Below are 27,343 nucleotides of genomic sequence, written 5' to 3'. Positions count from 1 at the left end.
CAACTAATCACCCCTATCTCCTGGCCCCTCCATTCTCTCCTCTCCTACAACCTGTACCCCTTTGGCCCTCTGACTGCCCCCAAAAATGCCCAGCCATCCTCATTCACTAACATCCGCCTGATGAAATGAGTGTCAGATGCTGCCTTCGTGTCCACCTTCATTCCCCCTCACCCCCCCTACTTCTGATGCTACCTCTGACTCTGCTGTCAGCAACCTCCACCTTTCCATCACCAGTACCCTTGACATTCTTGCCCTAGTCATGAGGATCTGCCTGAAACCTGCCTCTAAGCGTAACACCTGGTACGACTCCGAACTTGCGGCCCTGAAACAAAAGTGCAGGGTGGCGGAACTGAAGTGGCAAACTTAAGGCTCACCCTCTGACAAACTGGCCAGCCGCCTGCTCCAAAGGCAATACAGACTCTCCATCTTTGCCAAGAAAAGAGCCCACATGCAGGCACAGGCTACGGTGCTTCCAACAACATGGCTGACCTTTTCAAGATCTGCAGGGAACTAGCCAACCTGCCTGCAGTCTCCTCCTCCCCTTCTCCTACCCAGGCCCTCTGCAAAGTACTGGCCACACACTTTGCCACCAAAATTGAGAACATCCTGAAAACCCTTGATACCCTACCTCCAATCCCTTCCCACACCCTCTTGCCTCCCATGGCCCTTCACCCTCCTCCTTCTTCTCCTTCTCCCCTGTCACACCTCGAGAGGTTACCAGAGTTGTCCACTCCATGAAGGTCTCTTATAAACAGGTTTCCCCTTGCTCATCCAAACCACCAAGGATAATATTGGCGGCTCCCTTGCCCCTGCACTCTCTGATTTCTGCAATCAATCTTTTGACACTGGATCTTTCCCCTCCTCCCTTAAGCACTCCCTTGTGTGCCTACTCCTGAAAAAACCTTCAGCAGACCCAACCTGCCCTGCTAACTACTGCCCTATTTCCATCAACCCCTTCTTGGGGAAGCTGTTGGAGAGGTTGGCATTGCCCCAACTCAACTCACACACCACACTTGTTGATGGTCTCCAAGACCATCAATCTGTATTCTGATTATCCAGAAGCACGGGAACTGCTCTTCTGAACACCCATGAAGAACTGCTTGCATCTCTGGAATCTCCAAATCCCCAGCTGTCCTTATCCTTCTCAATCTCTCCTCTGCCTTTGACACAGTCAACCATCCCATCCTCATACAAATACTCCATGATTGGTATCTCAGAATGGTCACTACAGTGGCTAACATCCTTCCTTACTGACATCTTGCGCACCTTCTCCTCTCCTACTTCTTCTCCACCTGTGGTGTTCCCCAGGGTTCTATCCTCTCCCCTTGTCTCTTTAACATCTATCTTGCTCTGCTTGTACGCCTCATCTCCTCCTTCTCCAACTTCCAGTGTTATGCAGACGAGACACAGCTCTTTTTCAAACTTCCTGCTGACCCTCTTGCACCCGCCAGCATCCCTGACTGCCTATCATCTATCCAGTCCTGGTGTAACTCCAACAATCTCTGCCTCAACACCTGTGAAACTGAGATCCTTCCAATTGGGACCCCTGCTCCCTCCTCCTTCCCTTCACTCTGGCCTTCCTCCTTGCCCACCCCTACTCCTTCTTCTGAAGCCAGAAACCTTGGAGCCATCTTTGACTCCTCTCTCTCCTTCCTCCCTAAAACTCAGGACATTGCCAAAAAGTCTCACTTTCAGCTCTTCCTTCTCAAAGGAATTCTCTCTTTTCCCACTTTCCCCCAGAAGCTCAATGTTACCCAAGCCCTGGTTCTCTCTAGGCTTGACTATTGCAATAGCTTCCTCTGAAATCTACCTTCTTCCAGTTACAGTAGACTCGAGCCACCACTCCAGGGTGTACTGCGACTAAACAAATCTCCAGAAGTTATTATAGAGTTGTACAATCATGCTATGTTGAACCCTGTTCTTGATCAGGCACAAGATCGACACCAAGCAGCCATATCTGCCCCATCAACTGTACCTGATGGGCAGCTTCAAGTCCAAAACCAAGACTCGCCCTTCCGTAAACTGCTAGCATATATTTAAGCCACTCCTGTACATTCACTAGGAGGCTTCACATTGAGGTGAGGTTCCATTCAGCCATCAATGCGCTGCCTCATAGCTGGTCGATTTGAAATATGTTTGGTACAACAACTGCATCCAATGCATCTGCAGATTTGGAAAGGTTCTGAGTGGATCCCATTCTGCTGATGCTGCAGTGTACCCTTTGAGAAAGTTCCTGGGGAAGGCCATATGATAGTACCTGGAAATTGCTATAACCTTCTAGAGATAATCTAAATGAGTGTACAGACAGGCTAGCTCACACCATTGTAGGATGTTGACCCAAGAAAACAGATTGAAACAAGTTAAATGCCTGCAAGCAATTTAAGGGGGAGAATGTAGCTGAATATCTCGAGAGGCTAAAACAAAGGTTTTGAACAGTTTTTGGGATCAACAATACCCCAACAAATGCACATGCGCTGAATTCTCTTAACTTCCAATGGGTCTGCAGCCCAAGGTTACTGAAGCAACTAAAGGAGTACTCATTGGCTGTTAATGTGAGGTATTATGAACAGCAGGTTTGGTGATGGTAATTTCAGATGAAGGTTTGATAATTTCAATGACCAGAGGTGTTTGCATAGATCCAGGGACATGCACAAGTGGTGTCAGAAAGTAGGTGGGCCTGATTTGGTTAGAGAGTGGTAGGGGTTTTCTAATCAAGGAAGGCCTGAGGGTCATGTCCGCTGTAGTTGAGTTATCACACAAGAATGGGGAGGGTGTGGTTGCGATGTGCACTTTAGGAGTAGAGTAAGACATGGTGCTTATCAGGCATATTAACATTAGTTTAGCAACAGTCTTTGTCAGAGCATAATTCATGTCTGGGGGTCGCAAGCAGAAAAAAGTTAGTCAGGAAGGTATTGGTGTGGGTTCCTAGACGTAGGTACTGGTATGTGTAAAAACTGACAATCTAGCCTATTGTTAACAGTGTCTGTGGCTATGTGCTAATTATGCAGTGTTGGTCTTGTAGGAGTGGGATTGAGTAACGTTCAGGGCATGGTGAGCATTACAGCATTACAGGTGGCTGACACCCAGGAGGGGCCAGATAGTCTGGCTTTAGAGCATCCAGAGGCACGGAAACTGCACTTCTGAACACCCATGAAGACTTGCTCTCAAATCTCGACACTAACACTCCCTCTGTCCTCATTCTTCTTGACTTCTCCTCTGCCTTTGACAAAGTAAACCACAACATCCTGATTGCACGTCTGCATGACACCCTGGGAATCACAGGTCAGGATCTAGCATGGTTAACCTCCTTCCTTTCCGACCACCCATCCCAGGTGGAACTTGGGTCCTTTCTCTCTACCATCACTCTTTCAACCTGTGCTGTTCCACAGGGTTCTGACCTATCCCCCTGGGTCTTCAAAGTCTACATGGCTGCCCTTTCACATGTGATTGCCACTTTCATCTCTAACTTCCAGTGTTATGCAGATGACAGGCAACTCTCCTTCAGGCTACCCTCAGCCACCTCATCTACCTTGCTCATATCTGACTGTCTGTCTGCAATTCAGTCATGGTGTGTTGCAAACGACCTCTGCCTCACCATCAGTAAGACTGAGATAATTTGCATTGGGACTCCTGCTCCCGCTTTCCCACTCTCACTCTGGCCGGACTCCCTTCGCCCTGCACCCACACCCACCTCTGAGGCAAAAAATCTTGGAGTCATCTTTGACTCCACTCTCTCCTTCTCCAAACACATTTCGGACATCTCTAAAAAGTCCAACTACCAGCTACACCTCCTCAGGGGTACTCTTCCTTTTCACACCTTACCCCAACGTCTCAATGTCTCCAGAGCCCTGGTTCTCTCAAGGCTAGACTACTGCAACCGCCTCTTTCTCAACCTCCCTGTCTCTGCTCTGCGCCCTCTGCAACTCATCCAGAATAGAACTGCAAGACTTATCCTTGGCCTCAAGCCCAGTGACTGCATCTCTCTGGCACTCATATGCCCCCACTGGCTCCCCTTGGCTGCTACGATCAAGTTCAAGACCCTCTGCATTGTCCACAAGGTTTTCTGTGGCCTGGGACCTACCTATATGCAGCGTTGCCTACCTAAATACTGTCCTTCCCGAGCCCTCCGCTCATCTACCTCCAACCTTCTACGAGTGAGCCGGTTCTCGAAGCAGAGATTCGGATGGAGATCTTTATCCTCTGCAGGGGCCTATCTCTGGAATAGCCTCCCTGCCACACTCTGTCTTGAGCCTGACCTCCTTAAGTTCCGGAAACTCCTTAAGACAGTCTTCTTCTCTTCCTTCTCTCTCCCTCTACCCTGCTAACCTTTCTCTCCGCTCCATACCTCTCTCCCTCCTTTGCCGCGCAGCCTGCTGACTGGCCGTTGGGTGTACCTCAGAGTCTCACAGGTCCCTGGAACCCTCGCCAGTCCTCTTGCACTTGCCCCCGGCCCTTGCACTTGCCTCATTGTTACTGCACTAGGTCAACGACCCATGAAATTGGCATCTCTCAGCACTTACCCCAGCTTCTGACTGACTGGGCGCACTTGGTCCCCCCACACTCTCTGTACTTGTCCCCCCCTCCTGCACCTGTCTGCGCACTTGCACAATCTGAATGCACCATGCCTTGAAGATCATCTATCTGTGTTTCCCTTTTCTCCCCTCCTTGCATGGTGGTGCCTCAATGCACTTGGAAAAACTGCAGAATCGTTGTCAGACCTATTTGCTGTCATCTTCACCGTTAATTGTATTATATGCACTTGTTCCATGCGACCACTCTGCCCGTGCAGGCTTGTATCGTTCTGAAATTCAAGGGCACTGAATCAGTGTTGTTTTTCCACCCTTGTTCCATCACTCCTTGAGTGCTTTGAAACACTTGCTTTGTGTATAGGCGCTGTAGAAAATAAACAATACCATACCATAGCAGAGCGAGAGTTGAGGGTAGCTAAGAGAAGCTGGTTTCCCCCTTTAAATGATTTGCAGGGCGGGGGGGGGGCAATAGTGAGTGAAATAGAGAGGCCAAACACATAATGAAAATGCATTGGATTGGGAAATGCTACTGTGCACTGTTGGTGACTTGCATCTATGGGGATTTTTCATGTGCTACCATACAAAATGAATTGCACACTCTGGAGCTTTTTACCCAATTTCTCTCAGAAAGTGATACAAAATGCAGCATTTTAAATCATTCTTTTAAAAAGGTTCTCAGGGGTGAAAGCCCCCGAATCCACTTGTCTGGTTCTGGCTCCCTCGCTGCACTCGCTTGGTCACCTTTACATCCCTCCAGTTCAAAAATTCACTCCAGTCTTTGCATTAAACTCCTTTCCCATCTTGTATTACTCTCTGATCAAGGTTCTGAAAGGAAGTGAAATCTCTCTTGTTCTGAACAGCCTATGGTATAAAGTGGCAGAGGGCATCCGCTATGAACTTCCTCCACACCTGATGATAACACTCACACTTATCACGCCATAGCCCAATACCTGCGCTGTGAAGTGGCCGCTGGCAGCATGAAGCGTGCTATAAAAACGCAATACATAAATAAATACATTAATCGCTGTTTGTTTCATTCCACCTGAATATATTTTTCAGTTCAGATGGTAACCAACCTCCAGTTTTGCAGCTTCTTGATTTTCTTCGAATATGAAAAGCTTGACATCCTGCAGCTTCATGTTCAATGGCACCAAGGATTCCTGAAAGGATTTCTTACAAGAAAACAGAAAACATGTTTTAATTCAATGACACATATAGAACATTTTAGAGGTATAGGGCCCTTGGAGAAACTGTCCACAGAGGGGTTCTCTAGGCTCACTGGGTCATGGGTTCATAAAACACACAAATAGAACAAGGACCTAACTCTCATTCAAAATTCATGCCACCAGTGCCTGGATAGATACATCAATCATAAGTCAATGCTTTATTTATTTTAATTGCAAGTATTTATAATTCTATACAATTCTGTACTGTGCCATATGTGGTATTCATTCCTGTCTTCTGAATCCTCCCTAATGTACTGACTACCACTAACCAAACTTTCAGAATGCTCTGAGCTGGTTGGGCACGCGAAGACCACCTCTTCAACGTGCACATATGCAATAAGAGGCTAGAAAGGATGAACTCCGGCTCAGTGACAAAGCCACAACCAAGAGCGCTCTACCACAAATCCAAGTTTGGATGAGCAGAGCAAATATAGTAGCATGCATGTACTCTGGACAGTCCTGCGTAAAATTCACATTTCATGGTCCCTACCGCAGGACCGACTGGCATTAGAGTAATCGAGCGCGACACTGCAAGTGGGAGGGCTTTGGCTTATACAGTCTTCTTTATAAAGACCCAAGCAGCCAGGTGTCCCTTCCCTTGCATCCACAGACACATAGCAGCCAGAGTAGCCTTGTTATATAGGAGGCTTGCCTTCCATGACTTCATATGTAAAGCTACAAAGGCCTAATCTCTGGCATAGGAAGGCAGGGCTAGTAGAGACTGCCAGCGGCTTTCCATGGACTCATCTAGTACATCATCGTAAGGTCAGTGGGATTGCCTGACATTCCGATGAACATACACCATACTTTCATGGCAATGTTTACATAATACCACCTCTGTGAAGAGATAATCCTGTATTTTGAATGATCACCTGTGCTTCTCCCCATATTAATATACACCAGTCTACACCAGTTCAGATTACAATACACCATTGTTTAGCATTCAGCCACAAAGGAACCAATTAATAGAATGATCTCACAATTTAATAGGGGGGTGGCACCAGACTGATATGCAAATATATATTTATGTCTCCTCTGTGAAAGGCACAGTGAGCTAAAACGTGGTTGTAGACACATCCGAGTTGGAACAGACCCATAGAACAGGTCACTTGGACATGTTCTTTCTCGGCAGGGGGGCTCCGAGACCTTTGTATAGACCTTTTAAAGGGTATAGTCATTGTCTTGGCAATTTTGAAAGACAAGAATAATTTGCATTAACCCTTTGCTGCTAGGTCTGGGATCTGAAGAAGCTTTAGAGTCTTCACAACCAAGCAACTTTGGGTTGCCACGTAGGTCAGTTGTTAGTTCCTTTAATTTGTATACATTTCACAAGCACCCCTTATTACTTAAGTGCTTAAAATGTACGTGATTTCCTACTTATGTATTTGCAATTATTGTATCCCTTTCACTGGACCACGAATCCCCACATTGAATCTAATCAGGGACGTCATTTCACCAAAATGCCTGAGGTAGTGGAAGTGACATGACATGGCACTTGGCCTCAGATGACATGACAGGAACCCAAAGTGACATCACGGGAAGCGAAGGAAGACAACCTTTCACCCCTTGCCAAAAACAGGAAATGGCATCATATAGCATTCCTAAGTACACTGCTTAAAATATGAGTACGATATAACTTTAATGTGATATACATTTAATACAAGAATGGATCACTATATGTATCATTAATATCAGTGTGCATAGGCCCATATTACCAAATTACTGTGAATGCAAGCAGAAGTCCAAGGCAAAATGATAATGTGTTATTATATAGCAATTAGGCATAAGTGCATTATATAGACCAAATATACATACATTATCACCCAACCTGTGGTGATACTCATTCATCAACCTCAGAAGGATGAGTTGGCCTTGCTAGGATTCGAACCTGCAACCTGCAGAGCGCACACACACACATCGCAGCAGCGAGTGCTCAAACCACTGAGCTATCTTACCAGCTATAGCTATCTTACCGGCTATAGTGAAATGAGAAATTACATGTCTGAATTTTCTCAAAGTCAGAAAGGAAATTACACTCTGGAGTGGATACCACTAAATTGGTAACTGAGATTTAACAGCAGGCCAAGTCATCTGCAGGTCGGTGCAGAGTTGGCCACATCCCAAGCCTGTGTGCATCGACTTTTCAGGCTTTAGAGGTTGGAAAAATATATACCATTGGGAGGGTTCATAAGTGTGTATTAAAGATTTAGGGTAGCGCAGGGAAAGCAGCGCACTCACAAGGCATCCCGTACCCTCAGCACCCGTTACCTCATACATGCAAACAAACATCCTGAACAGCATGCCAGGGAGATAGGAAAGATAGACACATTACAACAAAGCATTAATTGAGGCGCAATGAAATCAAGGACCACTTTATGTGCTATGGTCAAACATTTCAGCACTATACACGAGCTTTTAGACACAAGGATTTTGTCTAATGACCAAGGACACCGAGATGGAATGTCTTGTGATGATCGTAACAGAGACAAAGGCAGAAAAAAACATAACTGCAACTTGCGAAAAGCAAAATACATAGTCAAAATGGATGCTTATACTACTCCAAATTCTTTTTTGGACGTTTTTGTCTGCATTGTTGATCTTAGGTTTTTAAAAACAGACTAAATCATTAACTCACACCCTGAAGTGTGCCTGAAATAAACCGTTAATGATTCTAGAAACTATTGTACAGGATTCCAGAAAGTAGCATGGGAGACCACAGGGGTCACAACCCTCAAATGACGTCGCTAAATCTAGTGGAAAGTTAGCAATTATCGGTTCCGTGTCATTCCCAACTGGTATGTGGAAGGTCTGGATTTCTAATTGGTGTAAACCCACATTATTAACAATTGCGTTTGACTTATATCCATCCCTAGGTCCCCTAACCACTTATTGTTAATTAATTTCTGCCTATTGCATGGGAGGAAAGACACAAGTCAAAAATGTTTCTTAGTTTATCAGGTTCTAATTGTGATTGGTAAATGCTCCACAACCACTGTTATTCCAGCACCGACACCCACGCCGACTTCTGCCAGCACAATTACCCATGAATGTGGGGGGTCTGCTGCTACTGTAGTGCTAGGTTATTGACTCAGTCTTCACCTGCAACTCATACAAGCGCCCTGATGCCTGAGGTTTTGAGCGTGCTTTGCAAATGTAAACATTAATAAATAAATACAGACTTTGGGGGTCAGTGCAGGTAGAGGATCCAGCCCCCTTACGTTCCCGAGCAGTTCAAAAATTCGGGCACGGTTAGGGACCAGTTCCCCCACACCATAGACTCACCTCCCAGTATTAACGTGGTGTGAAGGCAGTGAATGACACTGAGCCCAGTAACTAATAAAGGCAAGTACTGTGATGAGGAGGAGCAAGGTTCTGGAGTAAGGAAGTCTAACCCCAAAGGGTAGAGCAAAGGATGAGAAGGAAAAGAGGTTCCCCAAGATAGGAAGGCAAAGGCAGGAACCTGGCAGGAAAAGGAAGAGTAGGTGCGCTGGTCAAGGAACTAGACAAATGCAAGCAAACAAGGAGTATTAAAACAGAGCAACCCCAGCGTCGCTTATTGCCATGGCTTCTGAACGCCGTTGGTATGGTGCGCTGTCACCTGATGCCTGCAACTAGGATGCCATGCCATGACGTTGGCGCCTCGCCTCTTTAATCCAGGAAGCGATTGAGGCAAGAGCAACGCCCACAGCGTCCCACCGGGACACCGAAGATGAGAAGCATCCACCCGCACCACCACGGGTAAAGTCTCCAAGACCTAGCAGGTAAGTGGGGGCGGTGGTGCGTGACACTCAGCCCCTCTCGCGAGTGTAAACAAATGGCAGGCTTCCAGGGGTACAGATGATGGAATTGGTGCACCAATCATAGCGCATGGACTTGTGAGGCAGGTTCCCAAGTGCAATCGGAAGCCGCATATCCTTTCCCAGTCGATCAGATAATACAACCGACTCCTACAAAAACGTGAGCCACAGATAGAACGGACCTCGAACTCAGGATTACCATGAATGTCCCACAGGGTGGGTTGAGCAGGTAGACATCCTTAGGGAACTGGCAAAGGGTTTCAACAGAGAAACATGTGCCCATGGTTTTGATTTATTAAAAACCTTGTGGAGGAAGAGCTGGACTGCTAAAGTACCTTGCCCTGAGCAGAGTGAGCAGAGTGTGAAGAGTGTTGCTGGTGTTGGCAGGGGGCAGATTTTTTTTGCATTTTCGTTCAGCCCCCTCACCACCAGCCGCATTCACTACCTGCATCATATCACTGTTTTGGACCGCACTCTGAGCTGTCTTCTGGCGGCAATTTGCCTATCTGCCCCCTCTTACGCATGCCCATTGCAACATGCACACAACCCACTCACGGGCTAGTGCCAAAAACCTGCCAAAATAAAGCAGCGTGGGTCTAGTATTGGAGGGGGAGGGGTGAGACTGGACTGCAATGGAAACCGTGGCACGATCTGTGCCTTTTTTCACTGTAAAGCAGGCCCCTGCACATGGGATCAACCCCGGATGGAACCAAGACAAGATGACGCCTGCAAAACCACACTGCCAGAGCAAACTCGCTCTGAGACAGGATGCATCGACAACAAATATTTGTTGGAACTCTTATTCGCTGCATGCTTCAATGCAGCCGAGCGTTTTACTGTCTCAACCTGCACTGGAGAAAGCAAAGCCACCAGCTCCATTTCTAGCCCAACCCATACTCTTGGCTGAAGACCCTGCTAGCACGGCCCAAGATGCCCTGTCATTATTGCCTGCAACCACGGCACTGTCCCCAAGACTTTCATCTACGCCGGAGCTCTATCCACAGTCAGATGGCTCTGATTCTGTAAGAGCACGAGAACTTCCAACCCCAACCTACACAGCCAAAACAACACGGGGAACGCCGAATGCAACGTCCTCTCCATTTCGCCATTAAGATCCTGCATAAGCTATGCAGGACGATCGATCAGGAACTGAACGTACAAAGTGCAATTATTCAGTCGATAGCCAATCACACCAAGGTTGGACCTCCTATGACCTCCTATTGAGGAATCAAAGACCTCAGTATTGGGCCTAGCTCAATCACCTCCAATTGTAGCCCAAACCCTGGTGAAAGACGATGCCAGGCCTCTCTAAGTGCCAATAAACAACTGTGCAAGTGAGTAGCAAATAGAAATTCAGTAACACGACCAGGTTCAAGGCTCCATAATCTTTCAAACCAAGAAGCAACAGAGAAAGGCGAAACGAAAAGTTCTAATGCTAAAGAAAACTTCATATCAGTGGAAGCCTCCACCATTGCCACCAGCACCTACAAATAGGCCAGAAGCACCTTTCAACTCCACCATTGCCTCTGAGTCTAGACCAAAGACCTGGAAAGCAAGAAGGAAGGAAACCAGACGATCCCGACGTGCGCAAAAGGAGGTTGGGATCTTAACCATTTGGCTACTCAAAGACAACAAAGCGGTGCACTACAAAGAGACATCCCTGGATGACACAGAGACGTTAAGTGAGTCAGTGAACGACACCCTGAGCAAGCCTTCTAGTGTCATATCAGTCAGGGCACCTCTTCCGGGGAACTTGTCACACAGTTCCAATTTTGCCAAACCCCTGACCGACCCATGGGGGGGTTAGGCAGTCACACCCCCTCTCGACCCCATAAAGTTAACCATCGCTTTGAGGATCCCGCCTGCATCTTTGAAACGGTTTAATAACGGCAAACTAATTCGCTTATTACATCGGATCCTGCATCTAAGAGTGCCAAACTCATCTGATTTCGACTTTGTTGAGCCCATAAAGAAAGCAGGTCCCACAATATCGAGAATCCACTGTGTGCTACCGGAAATCGCTGATTTAATACGAGCACAAACATCCACGCCCGAAAATCTGGGCTGCATGTTAGACACAAACTATACTGAGGCAAGAATGGAGGGCTGCTGCCTCAAGTGCGGGTGCTCTAAAGCTACCATTAAACCTCTTTAACTTAGACCGCAACATCAGCCAGGCCTGAAAACAAAAAGGAGCTGGCTTTGCTAAAGGGGATCCTTCGCACTCAGGGCATTGAGACCAAGTAAAATATGAGCGTTATATGTTGGAACACAAGAGGCAATCACATCTACTGGGCCAGGTGGGCTCAATGGTGATGTTAATAAAAAGCGATGTGATAAGGCTTCAGGAGACATGGTTGACGACTGCAATTGTGATAGGCGGTTTCCAGGTGCATGACATTTTTGGGGGAAAGGGCCTCTTAATTGGTGCATCAAATATTTTTCAATCAAGACTTTTAACCACTAAACTTAATCCCAAATTGTTTAGGCAGTAGAATTTCACCCAGGAAAGGGGAAAGTGAGGGAAAATATGTTGATTATCAATGTATTTGCTCCCCGAGGGCCTGAGAATCCAGACGAGACATATGAAACTATTGAGAACATTTTAACTCAGTGGGTTTGGGATGGAAAGCAGGGCGTAATTCTGCTGCAGGGTGACCTAAATGCTCGATGTGTTGATAAGCTCAGGTGCCCGGAGTATAACATTTTTACTGGTAACCGTGAAATGTTACAGGCAAAAGAAAATGCAAGAGGGAGGAGCTGGGTGGCTTTTTTGAAAGAGTGGAACCTGTCTTTGATTAATGGTAGGACCACAGGTGACATGCCGGGCCAGTTCACCTGGAGTGGCCGACGTTCCTGGGCTAAGCTAGACTACTTTTTTGGAAGCAACTTGGCCTTGGAGCGGATCCGTGTTCTAAAGATGACTAGCGAAAGCATAGTGATCGTGATCCCCTGTATATCAGTTTAGATATACTAGCCCATCATATTGGCCATAAAATGAACAGGGCCCTGATCAGAAACCACGCAGGCAATCGTATTTTCTGGTCTACGGATAATCTCTGTAAAGTGGCACAAGGTGTCGAGGAGGAATTCCAATGCAACATGCAAGGCTTGGCTGAGCTATCTCCTAACCAAATTGAAAACGAAATAAAAGACCTGGCTGTGTGCACAGGTGCGGTTAGGGGAAACCGGGCTGCAGCTCCAGTGAATGGCCAAGGTAAAACCTTTGACATAGTAATTTGCAATGCTAAGCGCACGCTGAGAAAGACTATTAGATCCATTAACCCCTTTAAAATTGATAGATCTCAATCGCAGAGGCTGATACGGCACGAGAAAACAAGATACAAAAATTGGCTCAGGGGCTGGTGCCTGAGCATCAAGAACGCCCAATGGTAGCAAATGCAGGGTGCTCTGAAATCTTGCAACTCGCCCAGTATCTGGAAAATACTTTCTCAAGCTAAAGGAAAAGACCAAGAAAATGTCATTAACCCCATAGGAGGAGAAATGTGGGAAGCACATATAAGATCAAGCAACATCGTAGCTAAAAGTTCTGCTCCCTAGGATCCATGCCCGAGCACTGAGCGGCCGTTAGCATTTTCTCAGGAGTCATTAGTGAAGATCATAATGAAATTAAAATAACTCAGGCTCCAGGCCCTAACAGCCTCTCCAACTTCCTGCTGAAGTCTGCTCCCGAAACTTGGGCGATGTTCCTCTTGATGTTGTTTAGGAAAATCAGGGTAACACATCAGATACCATCCTCATGGCAGCAGTCAGTCCTGGTGCCCATTTACAAAAAGGGTGACAAGAGTTTAACCGACAACTATCGACTGCTGTCTATGCTTGATGGACTGGTAAGATATACGGCTCGCTGCTTTCGTGTGAACTATAAAGATGGGTGGAACCCTCAAGGGTTCTATATCAATATCAGACAAGTTTCCGGCCTGGCCCCTCGACACTACACAACATCCAGCTCCTTGACATGCTAGTGAAAAGGTTAGGTGCTAAAGGCAGCCCATCTCTTTATGTCACTTTCGTAGACTTCAAGGCAGCATTCAACCGAGTAGATAGAGAAAGACTATGGCTTAAGCTACAGACTCTTGGCTGCCCTTCATGACTAATATATGCTATCAAGCTTCTCCACCACAGCAACTATGTAAGAGTCTGCCTAGACAATGAGGGAAGTACATCGGGGCTGCTAGACATAAATAAGGGAGTAAAGCAAGCATGCTTGCAGGCCTCCCTTTTATACAATCTCTTCATAGCTGACTTACCCGACCGCTTGATGAAGAGCTTTAACTGTCCTCATACGGTGGGTGGGGGAACAAATTGGTTGTATGTTGCATGCCGATGAATTGGTGCTATTCGATCATACACTGAGAGGTATGAAGGCCATGTTGAACAAACTATATGATTACGTGTAGGAAATCTCCCTGACGGTCAACCTCTTAAAGACCAAATGTATGCTAATCACTAAGAAAAAGGGGTACAAAACAGCCCTGAATACAAAATGGGGGACGGTGGATTACGTGCGAAGCTACCCTTATCTCTGTCTTGAAATGAACGAAGAAATAACTACGATGAAATCATAGCCTCTAAGTCTAGAAGAGCACACCAGATAACATCTATGCTATGGAAATTTGCCAACAACACTGCAGGCTTCATGATTCAGGGCACTCTGAACTTTGACAAACAATGTTTTTGTCCCATGTCCCTGTATGGCTTAGATGCCCTTAAAATGCAAGAAATCCGCTGGCTAGATCACCTGGAGGGCACGTTTTGGCGTAGGGCACTCAATCTGCCATCTTCGTGCCTATGGAATACCTGCGGCTCGAACTTGGCATCATGTCACTAGGTACTCAGTTCCTTAAAAGGAGAGGGGCTCACTATATAAAATCTAAAATGGTACCGATGTGTCCCTTATTGAATAAATTAGGCAAAACTGGGGACACTGAGGCTGCTAAAGCTTTGATCATATTTGAAACTCTTAACCTGGTCTTCTTTGCAAGAGTATGCTGGACCCCTTGCCAGGAGGCGTGGCGCAATTACAAGCGCGTTAAAGCGTAATTTTTTGCCAAGGCAAACATTTGGGATTGGACCAAAAATCACGCCCAGCTATTTACGTTAAGCAACCATAGTGCGGTGGTGGAAATTTCACATTGTTACATGAAACCAGAACCCCACCACCTTTTAAGCAGAGCCCTAGCATATGGCACTTTATGTTGAGGCTGTGAATCAATGCTCTCCTTTTGCTAATAGTCACAGGCCCCAACTGGGTATCGAAAGAGTTCAGACATTATGTTGGATGTGCAAATCAACCACTCATCTCAAAACTACTAGTCATGTTTTGACAGAGTGCGGCACCCTGGGCTCGGCTCATATGTGTCTTCTTGGTGGAAGAGTACACGACTATGAGTTGATTAAATCTGATTCTTTTTGGACCTATTGTCTAAACACAGACTCAACCCGAATGCACATTGCACTTTATTAAAACTGGAAAATAGTTGAAAAGCGTCTTAGAGCGCATCAGGCGCTATAAATGATAGGGACTGTATATTAAATTGCAGAGATCAGTCCTATGATGATTATGCTATATGAACTGTCGATAAAATGTTGTGAGGATAAATTGATTAATTTTATTAGATTTTTTACTCATATGATACACTCAAGTTTTACCTTATCTTAAAATGCATTGGATGATATATATATATATATATATATATATATATATATATATATATATATATATATATATATATATGATTAGGTTTTTGATTGTTTTGTAAATAAATAATTTGTGTATAAACTACCTATAATAAATAAAAACCATCCCGCCATCAACGTTTGGTTTTGGCTTATTTATATACCATACTACCGTTATACTAAAACTACCATGTCAGATGTGCGCCCCAACCAGTGAAACCACTCCCTCTTTTTGTATGCCACAGAAATGCACGGCTGCGGTTGCGGACCCGCCTCCATTTGCAGTGCCACTTCTCTCCCAGCCTGACCTATCGAAACCTAAGGCTAGGTCACAGATGCACCCTATTCTCACCATGCCCACCTGTCATTCAATTTCGCAGTGAGACCCGGCCACTCACACCACAGAGACCCAAGTACATGTGAATACAAGGAACAAAGACATTGGGACCTTCATGCACCTAGCACCTGAGTCCCCTGTGGCCCCTATGCCCACTAGACAGAGTGTATTGTATACTACGTCCAAAGCCCCTGTGGTCCCTATGCCTGTTGATGTGTTGCCCATTACTGATGTTGCACTGTCTACCATGCCTAAGCCCTCTGTATCCCCTATGCCTGTTGATGTGTTGCCCATTACTGATGTTGGACTGTCCACCATGCCTAAGCCCTCCGTGGCCCCTATGCCTGTTGATGTGTTGCCCATTACTGATGTTGCACTGTCCACCATGCCTAAGCTCTCCGTCGCCCATATGCCTGTTGATGTGTTGCCCATTACTGATGTTGCACTGTCCACCATGCCTAAGCCCTCCGTGGCCCCTATGCCCCTATGCCTGTTAATGTGTTGCCCATTACTGATGCTGCACTGTTTACCATGACTAAGCCTTTTGCTGCCCCTATGCATGGCGCTTCCACACTTTCTAAGACTAACAGTAACAGGACCCTCAGGTGTGCCTTAGTTAACGCCCGTCACTACCTGCCCATGCAGTAGACATTAATGACCTCATCATCAATGACATTCTTGACCTCCTAATAATCACAGAAACTTGGCTTGCTGAAAGGTCAGGCCCAGCACTATTTCTCGCCCTTCCAAAAGTGTACACCATTTTCAGAAAAGATCAGGCCCTCCAGAGGCGGGGGTGTAGCCCTCATTGCCCGGGAAACTTTAGCCATTAGAGAAGTGAAAGGGAAACTGGTCCACAACTCAGACTACCTCCCATTAAAAATGAATGTCTCCCACAATTGCACTATTAGCATGCCTATTGTCTACAGACCTTCTGGTCCTACTGTAGACTTTCAGGACGCCCTCATCCACTCACTGTCCGATAATATTAAAAAGACCTCACAAGTCGTCCTACTGGGCGATCTAAACCTAGGGCTCGACGAACCAAAGGACTCCCACGCCAGATCCCTAAAGAAGGCCCTCTCTACCCTGGGTTTCATGCAATCAATCACAGACCCTACCCACGTCAAAGGACACACCCTCGATTGGATCAGCCAACATAACTGCTGCATCCAAATCATCACCAACAGCCCCATCCCCAGGTCTGATTACCACTATCTTCAATTCAACATCGATACTAAAAAAGGACCTCCTGGACCTATCACCCCCCTCCCTGCAGCACTCGCAAGGAGCTCACACCAACTCACTGCCCAAAACCTAGCACCTCTCCTACAGGTGCCAGACCTTCAAGCCCCCTTCTCCAAAGATCCAGAAACCCTAGCCAACACCTTTAAAGAAATTGTCACCCAAGCAGTTGACGCCATAGCTCCATTTACCCTAAAAAAGCCAAGAAAATTAAACATTATAATACTTGGTTCTCAAAAGAACTGAATGACCAACGCTCACGAAAGAGGGCTGCACTCTCCGCCTGGAAAGCTAACCCCTCAGAAGCCACAAGGAATGCCTTCAAAGCCATCTCCATTTCTTACAAAGCTAACATCACCATATCCAAATCCTCATCGTTCAACTCAAGGATTAATGACGCCAAATCAGGCTCCAAAGAATTATTCACTATCTTCAGGGAACTACAAAAGCCCTCCGTGCCACCTCCCTCTCTCCTTAAAGATGAGAATTGGTGCAACAGCATTCAGTCAGCCATGCTAGACAAACTTAACTCACTCCAAACCAAAATCCGCATCCACCAAAAAGCTCTGAATAACCTCATAGCTAACCTACATAAGGTTACGTCAAAATCTCCCATGACTAAATCCTCCCCACCCTTCCATTTTAGAGATATGACCGAGTTGGAAGTAATCACCCTGCTCAAATCTATGAAACCCTCAAACTACAAAGGAGACGCTTGTCCTGCCCAACTCGTCAAAGACTTGGCACAAATGCTAGCGCCTTTCCTTACTGCATTCATTAATTCATCCTTCCAGTCTGGACACGTTCCATCTGGTCTCAAGGAAGCATGGGTTTGCCCACTCCTCAAGAAACCTTCCCTCGACCCAACGGTTCCAGGGAACTAAGTGCCCATCACCAACATCCCATTTTTACTAAAATTTCTCGACAAAACAGCCTACCTGCAAGTCCAAGAATTTTTGGAAGAGAATCATCTTCTTGGCCTGCGGCAATCTGGCTTCCGCCCACGTCATGGCACTGAGACGGCCCTCCTAGACCTAAAGAACCAAATGGATGATATCAGAGACACAGGCAAACCTGCGCTCCTTCTGCTCCTAGACCTGTCAGCAGCCTTTGATTTGGTCGATCACAACACTCTGTATCGCCATTTAGCTACTGAGGCCAACTTCTCCCCAAAGGCATGTGATTGGATCACCTCCTTTCTCCAGCAGAGAGTTATGAAAGTATTCTCTGACTCTGCCTGTGCCACCCCTAGCCACATCAAATGTGGCGCCCCACAGGGATCATGCATCGCACCTATCCTCTACAACCTTTTTACAAGACCTTTGTTCAGCATCCTTGACGCCATGCACATCTCATATACGAACTATGCTGATGACACGCAGGTGCTTATCCCACTCACAGGGGACTATGATGCAGATCTGAACACACTCCCCTCCATCTACTCCACCATCCAATCCTGGATGGCAGACAACTGGATCTGCCTCAATAGTGAAAAAACAGAGCTCCTGCTCATAGGGTCACCCACCACTCTGGGCAACCTCGATAAGCAGTACTCATCCTTCTCCATTGATAACATTCCTATCAAAGTCTCCAATAACGTCAAGACCCTAGGAGTCTACCTTGACGCAACTTGACCATGGACAGACAGGTCTAGCCTCATCTTCTGCGTACTACACCAAAATGCTCAACGCAGCCAGACCTTTCTTATCTCGTCAGAGCAGCCTTACCATTGCTAGGGCTATAATCGGCTCAAGGCTTGATTACTGCAATGCTCTCCTCATAGGAACGTCCCAAAAAAACCTCAAAATAACGCACTCAGGGCAGCCACAGGAACTTCTAGAAGAGACCACATCTCTGAAGTGAGAAGACAGGTTCACTGGCTCCCAGTCAAAGAAAGAATTGTCTTTAAAACCCTTGCCATCACCCACAAATGCCTCCATGAGCTCACACCCCCATACCTATCCAAGAGAATCACAAGGCATACAGCCTCGAGGCCTCTCAGAGAAGGCTATTCCAATACAATTCTCACGCCAAAAATCCGTAAAGCTCGTGCAGGCGGCTCCAGCTTTCCTACATTGGCCGCCACTTATTGGAACGCACTCCCTTCCCACCTAAGACAGATCGAATCCCACCAAGCTTTCTGCAAAGCCATCAAAACTAAGCTCTTTAACGGAAAGCTGTAAACCTAGTACCACCTTCTAAGGTAGTACTACCATACTGTTACTCTTTCTTTGCCCGTCACGTTTTTCATTCTGTATGTCATGTAATTTGTAACTAACTAAGAAGCCTAAGGGCACTTTAACTTGTATGTCAAACCTCGTACATTTTCTTGTAACAGCGACTCGATGCCCCTGGGCTGCAAGTTGCGCGATACAAATGCAAATAAATAAATAAAAATAAATACATAGTACAATAGGTAATCTCAAGCAGAATACAAAAACGTCCAAAGGAACATCAGACATCAAGAAGAAAATAGTCCAGTCTGCCAATTGGGGAGAATGTGTTATCATTTGTAGCAATGCCTGGGTAGACATGCAAAAACAAAGTATTCTATGAAGCAGTAGACTCTAGTGAATTCACAACACTTCGGATTCAAAAGTGTCACAGCTGCTTTCATTTCCAATAATTCAAAATGTTTCCAAAGTTCTCCATGATACACAAATATACAAAAGTCCAAACATGCATAATTGTGGCAATTAAACAATAGCATGCCACCTGCATGTGCACCCTCAAACAGCAAAGTGCCAAAGTGTATAAAACGTTCAAAGTTAACTATAGCTAGAAGTACTTAATCAAAGTTATACTAATAACCATTTTATCCATGGTGAAACAGTCTGTAGAGAGTTGCATAACACCGCACATATCAGACAATAGCCCTTCCTCAGTTGAATAGCCACAGTACATTGCAAACAATTCTTTTAAAAATAAAGGAAATACAGATGGAGTTTGAAACTTCACATGGAGGGGACTAATCAACCTCTTACTAAAAAACTGTAATGTTAAGGCAATAAAGTGATAATCAGGAAGCATACCCTTCATCCAAGAGAGTTGACCTTACAATATACCACTGCTTAACTGTTAATAAGTCCCTTACCACAGAGGAAGAAATACGTTGAAATGGTCGAACATGATGAAGGTTCTAAACAACTCATCTTCACTGGAACCATAGAAAGCAATATATAAAGATCAGGCTCCATGTAAGAAAAGCAGTTTCAAACCCGTTCAATACATTCACTAAATCAAACATGAAAGAAGTTGAATACTTACTTTACTTTGGGAAAAACAACAAAACCACAATGCAATTCATCAATACAACCAAATTCAAAGAAGGGCACAACATGTCAAATCTAGAAAGCAATTTATGTTGCAACTACATTTGGTTTTTGTTTCTTTCAGCTATGCTGTTCGTGCACTTTATATCCATCTTAAGATGTCTGCCGCAGGAGGTCTTCACACACAGCTTATGTGTTGAAGATCAGTGTTAGTAATAGGGGGAGGACTTCTCATGGTATTTAGTTCGATGTGTAGTTCTGTCTAAATTGTGTGATCAAGCACCTTGATGGTGCAAAATGCGCTGCCCTCTGGAGAATGTTTTTCCAATAAAATATCTGTGCTGCATTAACTCGACATTTTTAAGTTTTTCTAAATGTATGGTGCTCTGTTGTGCGTCCTCCCATGTTTCAGTGGGTATCTGCTTTCAGGTTTTAAAATAAGTACATGACGATCACCACTGAAGTCAACATTTTGAGTCAATTGATAATGTATCCCTTTGGATTTGGTTTATCGCAATGTGCATGATAAATCACCACTTCTCTGAAGCGCATTTAGTTTCTGTAAAGCAAAAAAGTTCATTTACTTCCAATCTGAGGCATGCATTTCTTGACGATAGATCGCTACTGAAAAATTAGGGTCCACAATACAAATTGCACATATATGTTCTTGAATAAACAGTTTGTAATGCTTGAATAATAGACCCTGTACAGCCTAATTCCCAATCACATGAGAACATATGAAACACATGGCTAGTCAAGCAATTCATTATTCACTGAATGGCATTGGTTCTTGTATTTTCGAATCAAAACAACTTTGGGTCCACTAATTTGGAAACAGACCAATTCCTACACTTGAGGAAGCCAGTTGACCTTGTCACCAACCAGATTAAACTTGAATGAATCCACAAATTCACTATTGTAGGAAGTGCATAGAACACACTAAGGGATCAGATGTCAGATCATGATGTAGGATCAGATGTCTAATCAAATTAGGCCAAATCTGGATCTAATCTTAAAATTGCCCAGCCTTTGTGAAATATTCCTGAAATCTTGTGATGTTGACATTTAACGTGAGTCATGAATCTGGTATTTAAATCAGAAATCAGAAGTTTAAAAGTATGTCACCCTGTATTTTCATACTTTTCCTGTTGTGGGTTAGAAGGTAGATACAGGCTTTAGCATCTACATTAAATAGCGCATCAGTTCATATATGTATGGGATAACCTTGCTGTTAAAATTGTGACGAGGGATCTCTAGCTTGACACACATATTCTTTCATATTCATACTATTTTAATATTGCTGTAAATCACATACTTATAAGATAGAGTAGCATTCCAGATTTAAAAAACAAATCACCAATGTATATCTCAGCCAGGGAACTATGTAGGAACTAAGATGTGATTCAATATCTGATGAGCCGTGCACACTTTCCCACCAGACCATTAGAAGACTGGCATACGTTGGTGGCAATATTGGCCCTATCATGGTTCCCTTTAGCTGAAGATAAAAATCTCCATTGCATATGAAATAGTTGCTCCTTAAAATAAAGTACATTCTCTTGACATTTGTTTTTGTTTCAAAAAGCTTGCAGGTCGGTATAAACAATGTCTGCTAGAGCCATGAGACAAAGCTTGTGAGATATTAAAATATATAGAGAAGAGCAATTCATCATCACCCAAAACCACGTTTCGCCACATTGAGTACCCTCCAATCTAAAGAGTACGTATGGTCTATCCCAAACAAAGGAAAGCATGGTTTGTACCAGAGTTTGTAAAAAGAAATATCTGCAAAAATTGACACATTCACACTTACATTTCTGGTATCATGAGATGTCTTCTAGCTGTTCAACATGGTTTATTAATATTGGGGACTATATACAGAATTGTGCTAATGGAGTAATTGTTATAAATAAAATCAACCTCATGTTTCTTCAAAAGACCTTGTGACAGCCATTCTGTAAGGATACCAAGAAAGGGTGAGTTTCATGTTTCTGTGTGATTCACAGAAAGCCTACAATAATAACTTTGCTCCCAAAGTTGCATGTGTATTTATGACAGCCTCCTTAATGATACTATTGTTAGCTGCAAGTTTAGATAATTCTTCTCTGTGTTCTAATTTCTTCAAATCAGTATTAACTAAACAAAAGAAAGAGCTTATTAAATTTCCAGTGCATAAACAGGGTGTCAACCTTGATGAGGTCTTACGTTTGGTGGGTGACAGCAACACATGTATCAAACTCAAAGTGAGACAACACTTTGTCTAAGGTCTCTTCTGCCGTGTGCTCCTCTCGGAGGCTATTCAGCAATAAAATAATCTAAACATTCCCCCGTGAAAAACCTGAGATCGAATGGCCAGTCATTACAGTAGTAGAAACCGAATTAGTGTTATTTTTTTAAATGCATATATTTTCCTATAAACTTAAACATGTCCACAGTTGAACCCCTCCTATCAACATTATGTAAGAAAAGAAAGCAATGGGAGAGGAGCACAGAACCCCATTTCCATCCCGGAGGGGTTGCGGGGTAGGGATGTGTTCTCTATTTACCCTAAAGGATGGTGTCATTGGCATTGAGGTCTGCTGGTAATATCAGTGTCTCTAGAGGAGAAGTCCACATCAGAGCTTGAGGGATTTGGCATCAGTTATAATGGCGAGGTCATTACTCCCATGGATCGCTTGTGACAGCTGCATGAACATGTATGAATGCACATGCTTTCATTTCCTGGATTTCCTTGTGATACATTTTTAGATTTTCTTTTAATCATACATTAAAAACGGTCCTTACCCTCCCTTATTTAGATTGGAAAGTTCTTGACATAGCTCATATATATCCTGCTTGTATTTATGTTGATCCAATGCTGCATATTTGAATATCTCCAGCATTCATTTGGAGTTTAAAGCCTTATTCCCCCACGCCCCCACTTTATATGAATCCGGGTCATGGGTTCATATAAAATTCATACATTAAAAACTGTCCTTTCCCTCCCTTATTTGGATTGGAATGTTCTTGACATAGCTCATATAAATCCTGCTTGTATTTATGTTGATCCAATGCTGCATATTTGAATATCTCCAGCATTCATTTGGAGTTTAAAGCCTTATTCCCCCACGCCCCCACTTTATATGAATCCGGGTCATGGGTTCATATAAAATTCATACATTAAAAACTGTCCTTTCCCTCCCTTATTTGGATTGGAATGTTCTTGACATAGCTCATATATATCCTGCTTGTATTTCTGTTGATCCAATGCTGCATATTGTAACATCTCCAGCATTCATTTAGAGCTTAAAGCTTTATTTCCCCCCCCCCCCCCCTTTATATGAATCCAGGCTTGTTTCTTCATAACTTGGATATGTTAAAATCCATTGCCCACTTGGAACCCTGTCCATTTGCAGGCAGTTGTTAAGGGTGGTAAAATCATACCACTTTCTCAGCTCAGCTAATCTACTCATCTTTTCAAGTCTGTTCAGTTTTTCTTTCACTATGTTATTCATTGGGACATGGGTAGCAGTAAGTAGCCACTATTGCATGATCTGTCAAGAGCAGCAGAGCTGAATATACATCCCATTGTGAGATGATGCCGAGTTAAGCAGGAATCCTGATGACTATAATGTCTGCCAACCTCAACATCAGAATTCTATAAGTGCAATCATCCATCCATATGATGAGTTTGACAAAAGGTTCAAACATACACTCTGACATTAAGAAAGAAGGTTGTATTATATTAGGCAGCGCTGTCTATAATAGTGTGTATCCACTTGAAGACAACAAACGACAGTCTTAACTCGAGGCAGTGCACATCTGCAGACATCTGTATGCAAATCTGAAGACATATTTATCATACTTGATTGACCAAAATAGCTGAGGCAGGAAGATGAGGAGCACTGGAGGGTCTTACAAACAGGTGATACATAATAATGTTTAAATGTTGATAATCACAATCAACACATGTTTCAGACGACAAGGTTTGGTTTTTGAAGGCCTCCAAAATAGAAACATAAAAAATAAACTTTGGCGTTCGCCGATAGGAATGTGCCAAACAGAGACTGTTCACCATTCTCCACCAGCCTTATGACATATCACCGAAGTTAAGACATCTCAGGTATCGAACATATGATTGTAATTTTGGAGAAATTGAAAAGGAAACTGAAAAAGTACATCCCATCATGCACAACACATTCATTCAGTGGTTTTATGTTTTTCCACTCTTTCAAAGCCCACCGGTGTGCTCCTTGAACTAGTGTCAAACATTGTCAAGATTGAATGTACAGTGTCCCATAAAGTTCTTTTGCAAAGGTTGAAGACTTCTGACCTTTGGATTTCTGATCTATCCGGGCTTTTAAGCATCTCATGAATGCATCCTTAAACATGGATAAGAAATGCTCTTGTGATTGAGGACCCTTGTGTGTTCCTTGTCCTCATGAAAATGCTGTTTAAAATATCCCACCTTGATGTTAAAGCCTGGGTCATAAAAAGATTCCTGGACGTACTCCCTATTCACTTCATCCCAACAATGCATGGATCCAGTTGGAAGGTCGATAGCAGATTCATGGTCAGTTGCTCTGCTTCTACATTAATAGACATGTTAAGTTCATATATTATGTTGGATAGTTGGAATTCCAACAGATACACCCATGACAACACCTTGCTGAGTGGCAGAGCATACAAGCTAACCCACTGTCTTGAAAAGGCGACTTCAAAGAACAAACTTTGTTCGGCATTTGCCACTTTGTAGATGTGACTTAAGAATACTCCATTTCCTGACTCTGCTATTGCAGTAGTCAGTTATTGTGTTGCGCTGTTCTCGCAATAGCTTCAGCATATGCAAGGTTGAATCCTACCAAACCAGCATAGATGTTTCAGCTGGTTTTAATGCAGGTGGTGGTTCAACTGCAAATTGCCTGACGTTTTGGGCACTGTAGGAGTGGCTAAGGCATGTGCATATCTTCAGTGGCACAATTAACATGTGAACTAGTGACAGATGTCGGTACCCATCCGGGCCAGGTAAAAGACACCATGTACTGCAAAGATTCCCTGCATATAAGTAAAAGCCTGCCTAGTCCTGACCAGGTACTAATGTTAGAACACAGTGCTTGGATGCTATTGAATAGGTAATATGCCATGTGCTTAAATCAATGAACATTTAGAATATGCATTATAGTGCTTTGAATAAGCAAGGAAAAACTGAAAGTGCTAGATGCTTGAAGTTAACCTGTATTTGCTTTTACTTGAAAAACAACCAGTGAGGCGCGTGCTTTTAGGACACATTTTCATTCATGAAAGTAGTTCTGCATAGAATGTTATAACGTGTAGAGTGAACCAGCAAACGGCAAAAAGTAATTTCATTTTTATTCCTCTTAAAAGGAATTTGAATAAGCAGCCCTCATGGGATGTATTGTACAGAAGGCCATACCAATTAGAAGCAAAAAGCTGAAAACTGATAACAGAGAGATAATTGCTCTGGGCCAGCCTGTCGCAGGAAAAACCTGCTGGGCACAGGAAAAACGTGGCCTTAGATACGCAAGACCCTTTTGGGGCAGGGCTTTAACGTTTCTGTAACAGTAGATCTGGCTTAGGGACACTGGATCCAGGGAGACTGTCCATCAAGTGACATGTGAGCATACTGATATGCCGGTATATAGATATGAAGGTATATAATGCCGTGCAAATCTTAGAAGGCAGGCTGGTTTATCAGATGGGGCAAAGCAGAGGATGCTGTCAGAAGACCCTGTCATACACTGACAGGCCTGCGTTACAGGGAATGTCCTGCTTGATTTAGAAAGCAGGCATTCCATGAGTTCTGTTTCTGGGGAGTAGCTTGCTGGTTATTACATTTCTGAACACGATTGCCTTATATGCCATGGTTAATCATTGCATTTTTGCTTTTCGCTTTTGATTTAGCAATTTTAGGAGACATGATTGATTCCATTACCATTGTTTCATTGCAGTATTGCATTTCACTCTTGAATGGAAGGGTGGAAGGGTACGACATATGATTTTGTTTAGTTTAAGTTTGGATACCTAGCATTGGCAGGCGTTCTGTTGACTGAAGTTGGTATTAATGTGTTTAACTCTGTAAGGAGAAACTGTGCTTTGCCCATGGGGGCATTTCATTTTCAGCTTCAAGTCTGCCTAGTGGTGACTTTGCTTCTTATCAGGTGGCACACTCCTTATGTGAAGTGACCAAGCAGCCTTTCTAGTTGCAGAAGGAGCCCTGCACGTCCAAAATGCCTCCAATCCAGTATCTTGTAAATGGAATTTCAAGTTGAACCAGTATTTCAATGAAAGAGGCTGCTCATGACAGCAGACAAATGTTGAGAGCAATGCCATGTTTGGAAAGCACTCGCATGGGGGCTGTTTTAAGTTCCTCATTCCCTTACTTGCCTTGCTGAATGAATGTCACCCATTCAGCCATCACCCACTCTGGTCATTTTTGGTCAGGATGGGGGGAGGTGAGGTTGTCCTTCACGGGTCTGCCAATATAAAGCCAGTCAGGGCATTGTTTTTAATTGTGACTAAATTGAATTGTTTTAGAACTGCCCTAACTACTATTGTGTGATTTGTGACTCTTGCACGGCTGACTGTTTTACCGACCTTCCACTATGAGGCAAGGCAGAGGCTAGTCCTCTTTCTTGCTCGAGTGTTGGAGGCCGGCTCAGCCTCGCCTTCATCCCGATCGCGGCACTTATGTGCCGGATCGACCGCCCGTGCTGCAGACGGGCGCAGCGGGCACACCGCCAGCACGCCAAAGGCGCACATAAAGCAAGCCCGTCTGTGCCCATTCGTGCACAGACTGGGCACAGTGCGTTGCCCCCCTGGAAGGAGCCTACTCCCCATCTCCTCATGATGGTAAGAAACGCACGGAAATAATATCCCTTGCCCCCAGCACCACTATATGGCCAGGGGCTTTAAAGCAGCATTACTGCCGCAGGTACAAAAGATTTCAGGCACTCCGCAATGTGCTTTATTGAACACTCGGTCCCACGTGGCACATGCGATGGATAGCTACGACCTTGAGGCGCTGGATATCCTTTTTATTACTGAGACTTGGCTTAGAGAGACATCCGGCCCTACTATTGTCCAAGCCCTTCCTGACGAATACGCCATAACACATGCTGACCGTGTAGTCCCCAACCCTGGTAAATATAGAACCACTAACTCAGTCCCTAAACACTCCTTCAAAATGGAATGTATCCTTACTCGTATCTGTATCTCCCCTACTCATACCCTTACAGTC

At 44.4% G+C, this 27,343-nt stretch overlaps 1 protein-coding gene across 2 annotated transcripts in view; it reads right to left on the bottom strand.

Annotated features, from left to right (window-relative positions):
- LOC138447629 (E3 ubiquitin-protein ligase TRIM39-like) overlaps positions 1–27,343 on the bottom strand; it is a 252,095-nt gene that overhangs the window by 212,444 nt on the left and 12,308 nt on the right. For both annotated transcript variants that reach the window (XM_069603828.1, XM_069603827.1), the window contains exon 2: positions 5,606–5,701. In XM_069603828.1, coding sequence (XP_069459929.1) covers positions 5,606–5,701 — 96 coding nt within the window. The remainder of the gene's footprint in view (positions 1–5,605; positions 5,702–27,343) is intronic.

The sequence above is a fragment of the Ambystoma mexicanum genome, chromosome 3q (genome assembly GCF_040938575.1).
Source record: "Ambystoma mexicanum isolate Mex_15411 chromosome 3q, UKY_AmexF1_1, whole genome shotgun sequence".
NCBI lineage: Eukaryota > Metazoa > Chordata > Amphibia > Caudata > Ambystomatidae > Ambystoma > Ambystoma mexicanum.
Note: the sequence above shows the minus strand (reverse complement) of the source record. Positions and strands in the feature narration are given on the sequence as shown.